The following is a 9401-nucleotide window of genomic DNA, read 5'->3' on the forward strand; positions in this document are numbered from 1 at the left end:
ATCGATTCCATTAAACTTGACATTTTTAAACGAAGGAAATGAATATGAATGAAATTACACTTACCTCTACCTTAAGTTGAAGTTTGGCAAATGGTAGTTTAACAAAATGTACGCATCACTTTTGCCAATCCAGGGTAAGGTTGCATCAATTGTGAATCTGAACCTTCCTAATCATCTAAATTATTATATTTTACGGTCGTAGAGACTATAAAATTAAAAAAATATTGCACCCGATTTATTTTCTTGCTACGTTTTACAACAATGAAGTAAATACATAACACAGGAAAAGCCGCCTTGGGGGTGAACTGAAGAACCACAGTACAATGAACACGACGTTTTGGGACCAAAAATCTCATGCGCGTACTCTTCTATTATAGTGGCTCTACCCTATGCTATACAGGATGTCTGACTACAACAATGTATTTTCCGCTGATCGAATTCTCTGTCATGTCATTTTGTGAACTGTATAAAAGTGAGTGCATAAATATTATACGCAAGGATCGACAAAAGAATAAGAGAATAAAATGCCACAAGTGACTGAAAATGGCAGAAAGTGGCAGAAAGTGGCAAAATATGGCAGAAATTGCTGGGTGGTGGTCAAAAATGGCCGCCGGTATTTAGAATGGCCATCAAACAGTATAAATATCAATACTTGAGGAACATTTTGCATTTCAGCCAATGCTATATCAATATGCTTTGTAGCATAGAACACTTGAAAAACTTATCCAACCCATATGATCCTTCTTGCCCTTGAGATCTTTTAGAATCAAGATTGGCCATTCCAAGCACCGGCGGCCATTTTTGACCACCTTCCAGCAATTTCTGCCATATTTTTATATTATATTTCACACATTACCCTACATTCAAGGACTAGCTCGCTCGGTCTGCCAACTCAAAATTCGTTGGTTGACCAAATATTATATAAAGGTTGAAAGGTAATGAATATACGAATTATAACTTGTGTGGTCTTGACGGATCGAATAACCTGAAATATTGGTCGTCTAGATTATAGAAGAAGTAATTGTAGCGAGTAACGGCATTACATTTCTTAGCGAGAAATGGTTGTGTAACGAATTACTCATTTTTGCAAAAGTAATTATTACTTTAATCCGTTCGTTGTATTGAGGAACGACTGATGCCTATCCAATTCGTTTTACGATAATCTCAGGGATGACTAGCTGATATTTCCTCTCCATGCTTGAATTTCCAATTCTCATACCCTAGTCAATAGAGCCCTGTACTGCGAATAGGGCTTAGGGCTCTGTCAAGAACAACTTCTCGCCTTTTTCCATTTGGCCGGAAGCCGGGTTCGAAAGCTCAGCCTTCATAAATTGTGACCGAACACAATGAATTTCAAGGCAATCATTCCTTACGTAAATGTGACTGACATCGTAGTTGAATATTCTTATCATAAGACTTAAGCTTTGAATGTCTTGGAGAATCAAATAAATGAGTATGTTTTCTTTTTTATGCACAAATTCTACCAAAATCAGTCGTTTCCAAAAGCAATCAATGGTCCTTGCAGTCACTCTGAATTTCAGGCTTGGTTGGCAGGTAGAAGATCACTGCAGCGATTGGGATCATACTCTCTGGCTTTGTTTCAGGGATGCTGTTATAAATCACCTGACTTCTTTCGTGTTCTGCAATGAAAATGCGATGTGCTAAAGCTGTTAGATGACAAAACTGCTTTTTGACAAGTTAGGCTAGGTAGAGGTCAATATTTGTGACTCAAATCCGTATTGTATGTCAACTATTTTCTTCAAAACAATGAATTTGGCAGTAATAGTTCAGGTCAAAAGAGTGCATTCTTAATGATTTTCATGTACACCTCGGATAAGCATCAACCGATCAAAATTATCGTAATTTGCATGGCCGTCATTGGGAGTGGAGATGCGATTCATCCTTAGATTCAGTCCTAAAAGGGGACTCCATTCCAAGCTTGGATTTAAAGAGATTAGGTTACTACTACTGCTGGAACAAGCCAAGTTTTTGAAGCCTGAATCCACATCTGAAACAAACCCGAGGATTGTTCTGTAAGGTGGCGTCATCAGATCCAAGTGCTACCTATCATCTCCTGAACATAGAAAAGTCAAGAAAGGTTGAAAAAAGAAACCTTATCAGTAGAAAATGAAGAGCAATCTTTATTATTTCATACAGTAATTCTTGCTCTTGATATCTCACAACCTTTATCTAGCTAATTTCCAAGATCACATCAATAGTGCTTTTCAGGCATTGCACAAGTTGCAACAAATAACCTTGTTATTTATATAGCAGCTTACTTTAGTACTACTTCATGTGCCCTTTGGCTTGAGAGTCTCATCTTACAGACACACTAGTCAAGCATATGAGTAACATGATAATTAATGATTTGCTTCAAACAAAAGATTCCAGGTTATTTTCCCTAAGGTTTATTTGAAGCTCACTTTTCCTCACTGCTCTCTCTCATTTCGGTTGTTTCTGAGTTTTATCTTATAATGATGGCAGAGATGGCACTTGATTGAGATGTCGCCAGTTAGTAATCCAGCACTTTGGCTGCAATAGCTTGGCTCATCCCATCAATTATTACCTCCTTCACTATCTGGCCCTACCATCTGGCATTATTTTGACGCTCAATTTGGCCCTCAAACTTCGGTTTGGCCGAGCCTAACTGTTCCTCTTACCAAAACCGTGTGTAGAAGTGGAACCAACGCTGAATACATCCCCTTCTTTAATTGATCCCTCAGATTGTTTTCCCGAACTATCGCATACCTCCTTTGGCTTCCTTCCGTATTGCCAATCCTCCGTACCAAAAGCACGATGGGCGTGGATATTGAGAATATGAAGGACGGCGATGGCTCGACCTTCCCGAAATCTGGCCAAAAGGTGACCTGCCACTACACGTTGACTTTGACCAACGGCAAGAAGATCGACTCTTCTCGGGATCGCGGAGACCCATTCAAGTTCAACATTGGAAAAGGAGAGGTGAGATGGTTGAACCAAGATATATGTATGTCCTTACGTAGATCAGTATTCATTGGATCTTTAGTCCATCAAGCTAAAAAAAGAGTTCTTGAAGTGTAGAGAAGTGACGACTTCGAGATGTAAGAGCCCTTTAAGCCCAAGACGTTAATGAATCTTTGAAGGTATAGAGTCATCAAGCCAAGTCTTGAGGGTGGGAGGCAAATGTATCTCTGGATGAATTATACTGCCGTGTCAAGAATGTTTCTCATACCCCTTTCTCTATGGCTAAGATATCTACTCTATATATCTAAATCTATGTATACATATTTCATGATGAAAACCAACATAGCCAGAGCTTGGCAGTCTCTTATGATGATTTAAATGATGAAAAGTCAAAGTTGTTCTATTGACAATACCTGTGGTTCTTATGGAAGTTTCGTCTTTGATTACTGTTCAGATGCTGATCCACTGGAATCAGAGCATACTGTTATTAAAATGTTTTTGTCCAGCTTAACAAATTGCTTAAGATACCCCAGTATGCCATAACAATGTAAAGCATCTTTGAAGTTTATTTGCATCCTTATTTAAATCCTGGGCTTGTTTCTTTGCATCTTGAGGTCCTTTTTTTATCCATAATTTTGAGAACCTTACTGATGAAATAAGCATACTAGAAAGTAGAACGATTCAGGTTTATATACCTGGCCATAATTAATACCTCAACCCTGATTCTTTAATCGCTATGTACAGTACGTATGTGGTTGAGGTGGCCCAATCAAAACAAATAAAATTTGAAACCAGAATTTATTGGGTGAGTTTGGCCGTCGGAAATGCTTTTTTCAGTGACTAGACCAGAACTCTATTGTGCCTATAAAAGCATATCATGACCAGATGTGTTAGTTTTCAAAAGGCTCATGGTTGTCTTTGGTTTGTTTGCAGGTAATTGCCGGATGGGAGCAAGGCTTGGCCAAGATGTCGGTGGGTCAGCGGGCCAAGTTGACCATTTCCCCGGATCTGGGTTACGGCGCCAAGGGCGTCCCCGGGTGCATCCCGCCCAATTCTACCCTGGTATTCGATGTAGAGCTCATCCGAGTCAATTAATTGGATTCATCCACTCGTCGAATCCGGGGCGGATCCACGATTGTTACGAGCGAGAGCCCACCATAACACACCTCATCTGCACCCCATGACAACAAATACTACTCACTCTGGCCCCTTCCCCTACCCCCCTACCCTTATTCACCCTCGAATCAAACTGCCCACAGCATGAAATAACGTCTCTTTTTAGTCCTAATCCCGCTTTCCTTTCCCCTTTCGTTGGAACTGAATGTCCGGCTAGAATTTTATCTTGGTTCGAGTTATTTTTCGTACCCTTGTGTGATTCCATCACGCCGTGGAATCCCTCTCTCTCTCTTTTTTTCTGCTTTTTCCATTTCCTCATCTCTCTCTCCCGCTTGATTAATTACCGATCACCCTGCATTACTTGGAATAATAAACTAATCATCCGTTCGTATCCGTTTTTCGGAGTCGAGGGATGTTGTCTAAAATCATGTCATTGAAGTATTAATGGGATGATTTGTAAGGTTATGCTAAGGATGAATTTAATTCGTTATGGGACTGACGGGTAACTACAAGTAAGGTCGTTCCCGGGGATTCTTCTTGGCGTCCTCTTTGCGATGGGCGTGATTGGGGAACCATCGGTGCTTGGTGGTCCATGTGAGTCGCATGAGATCCCGGATTTGGTAGCGGGCCGGTTTGTGGTGGTACAGCTCTTGCATGTCTTCAACGGATTGGATCTTCAACCTGAATCAAACCCATTCTAGTTAAACCCAAGCGGTCGATGCAAATGAAGCGGAGATTTTAGAGGATTTGAACCCAGGAGGTCAGGGGCAATGTCGCCGAAGGGGCGATTTAGAAACTATTTCAAGAAGATCCTGCTTTTGAGAATTGTTTCGCCAAACCAATTGATTAGACAGATCTGGGGAATTGGACCCACTTCAAAGACTAGGCATGGTTTGGTCAACAATCCACTTGAGTCATGGTTTAGACGTGACCCTCCGTTGGCGTCGACTAAGAAAGCCTTTGGTTTCAAGCAAAACCAATCCAATTCGTCCGATCCAGTACTTCCATATGTAAGAGACATCAGTCCAGCCTTATTTGAAGCAAAATAGACTCCGAAATATTTCTTTTATATTTCAATAATTAGTCCATGATGTTACCCTTGACACTTGTTTCAAAACGTAGGCGTATCAACCTATTTCCTGGGTGTTTTAACCTAACATTTACTCTACCTTTAGGCATACTTACTTTGAGTGAGTGCCCGGGGCCTGAGCGCGAGGCATAGGTCGGGTCAAGGCGTAGGGAAAACGGGGCTCGGGATGCCAACAAACCAACACCGAACCATCTGAATTGCTGGTAACACGCTCCTGGCGGTATGTATTGGCTGGCACGCCCCGCAAACCCCGCACCGAAGGTACGCCCAATGACCATAGACGACCAGTCCGATAAAGCAGCATAATCCAGCTCTAGTTGTTTAGGCCTTACGGGTGGGCTAAAACGGCTTAAACGCACAACAATCTTGGAAAACAGCAAGGTTGGGCGATTCCATTCATAGCCAAACACGCTTTGTGCATTAGCATAGCCCCCTTACGGTGCACGAAATATGTTTTACGTTCTGCACTTCAGAGGGCGCTTGGTCATTCAGCCTTTACCAAATAAAGGGCCGATTGGGCCGATTTATCTTTTTTGAATTACAAGGCGTTTGTGTTGTGTTTGACTATTTGTATTAAAATCTTATCCATAATTAGTGCCCTGGGTCACATAATGTCCGGAAAAGAAATTGCGTTCAAGGCAAGGCCAGAGCAGTTTATCTAGTAATCTACCGTGCCTCTTCCCGATTTCTTTGGGCCGTGTGACGTTGCAAATAAGGGCCCTTATTACTAGAATGTGAATAAGAGGAATTCTTTCTTACGTCACCAACATAAGGATCAGGGTCAGTTTCAACTTTCTTACACGTAATTTCTTTATAGAATGAAGTTTGTAATAAAAAAAGGTAACTATTTCGGGCAGAGCAGTAATTTTTCATTCATTAGGTGTTACCTTTGCAAAGTAAAGACGCTCAGTTTTGATCTTAGATGGCGAAAAAAATATCTTTTTTTGCCCTGAAGTACGCTGAAATGCTTTAATTGCGCTCGTTTGGTAAGGCTGGAAAAAATATTCAATTGTGGGGAAAACAGTGTCTCTAAACAACTGTCAAAAGAGGGCTTGTTTTTTTGGAGTGAAACATTAAATATCGCGCTATTTTAAGCCTTATTGTGCAATAAAACGGGTAAAACATTGCCTGTGCGTTGGTATTTCAAATTTTTGACATTTTTCATGATTCCAGACATCATTCACTTACAATTTATTTTATATTTTTCCCCCTTTTTAATAGCTTTCTACATCGAAAAAATCATTTCTAGGTCTTTTTTTGTATTTGGGTGCTAGGGTCGGAGGGATGAGCCTCGCCCGGCCAGCGAAGCTGGCCATCACATCGTCCTTATACTTTTTCCGATAGGCAGTGTCGTGTCCGTATCAGTTTGGTTCTCCGTCTGTGGGCAGGGTTAGCGTCCAAAAGTTTCCTTGAGAAAGGTCGATTTTTAGATGTGACTTATGTCCAGGAACAAGTTATAAGAACTGGGGAAAAAATCCAGTAAAACTGTGGGCAAAAAGCGCAAAATTGAGCGAGATTTAGAGACTCTGAAGATGGTCTAGCAGTAGTGACAGGGCTGTTAAAATTATTTTGGTGGCATTTTCTGTTGCATTATCTCTTGGGGCGTGGTTTTCAATCATGACATTTTCAACAACGAACTTTATTCTTTCACGTGAATTCTTGAATTATATCAATGTTGATTAACAAATGTTCATTTGGCCGTTTCATGAACTTACCACATTGTGACAAAAATGATTTGTTTCCATGCCCATCATTTCAGGCTTGAATTTTCCTTGTTTAAGGTCAAATTAATAATCGAACATCTCTTGAGAGGAAGATTTTTTTCGTTATTTTTGGATAATGTAGTATGGGTTCCCTAACAATCAGAAACTAGTTTTGCAGTCGCATCTGAATGAAATCGGAGATGCTGCGGTCCCACAAGCTACCCAACAATGCCTTTTCAAATTTGTTCGTTGATCATTAGGATATTGCCACCTAGCGGTTATTTTCCAGAACATGATTTGGCACCTGTTTCTTCTCAAGATTCATTGATGGGCTGACATGGCAGGTCAAGAGTAGTGATGGGATGAAATAAATTTTCAAAATCAGAAGTGCTAGAGAGCTAGGGAAGTCAAAGCACTAGCCCTTTCCAACGTAACGTAAAAGGTTAGGTTTGCGCAAGGTTTGACCAAACATGTAACCCTGGTTTGAAGAAAAATCTGGGTTACTTTTTGTGACTAACCAACGGGTTTCCAATATTCCTCTAGTCTTGCAACATACCACTGAAAATGTAAATTGGTAGACCTAGTCGCAACCTCCCGTGATTATTTATTTGATCCCATCAGTAGTCAAGACGGTCAAGACGCATGAGTGACAGGTTCATGAACACTTAATTCTAACGTCCTGTCTAAAAAGATGAGTTAGAAAACACCGCCATCACCTTTTACTTTTATCGCTTTGTGAGATTCCAAAATCGGCTGCCACACAAACTTGGGTTCATGACTTAGTTTGGGAGGTTTTCTTGTACCTAAAATAGAATTCTAGGGGGATAGAGAGGGATGAAGGCGTGGCACGCTGGCAACCTCAGGCCCGTAATCCACCGACCAGGCAGGGTCTCGTGGCCTCTACAAAATGGACAGACATGACCCTACGGCAGGAACGCAATGGAGAGTTGGCTGATCTGACTATTCCTTGAATATAAGGTTGATCCGGAATTTTAGTCAAAAACTTCTCCAAGTCTGCCTTACATCCTGCTACTGGATCAATGCCTACATGTGACCTACGAATATGTATTTGAAGGCAGCAAATTGAACAATCTGACAAACGTATTGTGACAACTGAAATTAGTCATAATTGGTTTTCAAGATAAATCTTGAAACTCATGGATTTTGCTTATGGTGCATTTAGACGACCCCATTTTCAGCACATTTATATTACAAATTTGTGATTCATATGTCACATGCTGACCCTTGTCTTGTTTATACTGCAAAGTCTACTTCAATTGAAGTTTTGGAATCTCCCTTCACAAGGTGTTTATTGTTTCCAAATGCTCAGTCAATAAATAATTGATAATTGTACAGAAGGACATAATTCATTACAGCCTTGATTTGGAATAAAACCGGATATTTTGAGATGGGAAAATGGCTGTTTTTTTTATTTTTTAGCTGGTGGTTTTGCACAATGTCAATTATTTAACTTGTTCAACTGAAGAACAAATAGCACTTTGTAACTCATACTTTTTAGAGTTAAACGTGGTCCACAAGTTGTCGAAATTTCCCTGTTAAAAAGGGGTTGTTAAATTTTACTGAATAATGGAAAAAGCGTATGATTATCATTCATTTTTACGGAACTGGTGTAGCCGAGGGGTCTAAGAGACAACACAAGCAAGGCAATAATCCTCTCTCCAAGTGTCTTGGGGGGAGGTCCGCAAAAAAATACACATACCTGAAATAGAGGCACTGTTCCCCCTCCGAGAAAAAGCTTGGAGACAAAGGGCTACCAATACAAAAATCACCGGACCCTCAATCAACCTTTCCCCAGGGCAGGGGGTCCTTGTTCAGAACCCTACAAGACGATCCAAATTCCATCCACTTTACCTTGAGGATCATTTTCTGGTAGGACAAAGAACTTCCCATCACACCTATCTGGTATCCAACCCCTCCACAGGCCAAGTATTAATCCGTCACCGTGACCATCTTAATCCCAACACCAATCCAACACCAATCCCAACACCAATCCCAACACCAATCCCAACACCAATCCCAACACCAATCCCAACACCAATCCCAACACCAATCCCAACACCAATCCCAACAAGGATGCCTTCAACCAAGGGTTCATCCCACGCGGCATCAACACCACGTGAGGAAGGGAGAGTTATGCTCCCAGGTGAGCTGGAGCCCCTACTTAAACAAATAGCCACCTCAAACCGACCCAAAATTGGACCGCCACGCCACATAATCCAAATAAGATAACAAAACGTTGCCTCAATTTGTCTTATTTTTTGAAGAACGACCGAAATCCCTGTGGTTATTTTATTGTAGTTATATCAGTGAGTCCGTCTCTCTGACCATAGATTTCTAGACACTGGATGTCGGACGACCGACCACTTGGCTGGTAAAACAGTACAATGGATGGTCTCCTGGGAATTGATTACAAACCGGTTTATTGCACTGTTTAGCCAACCGAGTGGTCGGCAGGGTGGGCAATTTTGAGAATTAGCGTGACTTTTGGACACCAAGTGGACAAAAGTGTCCAAAAGTGTCCAAAAGTG

General features: G+C 41.0%; 2 protein-coding genes across 2 annotated transcripts; one reads left to right on the plus strand and one right to left on the minus strand.

The window, feature by feature from the left end:
* The first annotated feature begins 2641 nt into the window (after window positions 1-2641).
* On the plus strand, window positions 2642-4487 carry LOC131893323 (peptidyl-prolyl cis-trans isomerase Fkbp12-like). The gene is made up of 2 exons (XM_059243323.1): window positions 2642-2961; window positions 3877-4487. Exons 1-2 carry the CDS (start codon window positions 2797-2799, stop codon window positions 4036-4038), a joined length of 327 nt encoding a protein of 108 aa, XP_059099306.1. The 5' UTR covers window positions 2642-2796; the 3' UTR covers window positions 4039-4487.
* A 25-nt stretch (window positions 4488-4512) lies between these two features.
* LOC131893322 (large ribosomal subunit protein mL42-like) lies at window positions 4513-5556 on the minus strand. The gene is made up of 2 exons (XM_059243322.1): window positions 5245-5556; window positions 4513-4740 (listed from the first exon to the last, which is right to left on the minus strand). Exons 1-2 carry the CDS (start codon window positions 5451-5453, stop codon window positions 4566-4568), a joined length of 384 nt encoding a protein of 127 aa, XP_059099305.1. The 5' UTR covers window positions 5454-5556; the 3' UTR covers window positions 4513-4565.
* Between the last annotated feature and the right edge of the window lie 3845 nt (window positions 5557-9401).

The sequence above is a fragment of the Tigriopus californicus genome, chromosome 2, assembly GCF_007210705.1.
Source record: "Tigriopus californicus strain San Diego chromosome 2, Tcal_SD_v2.1, whole genome shotgun sequence".
NCBI lineage: Eukaryota > Metazoa > Arthropoda > Copepoda > Harpacticoida > Harpacticidae > Tigriopus > Tigriopus californicus.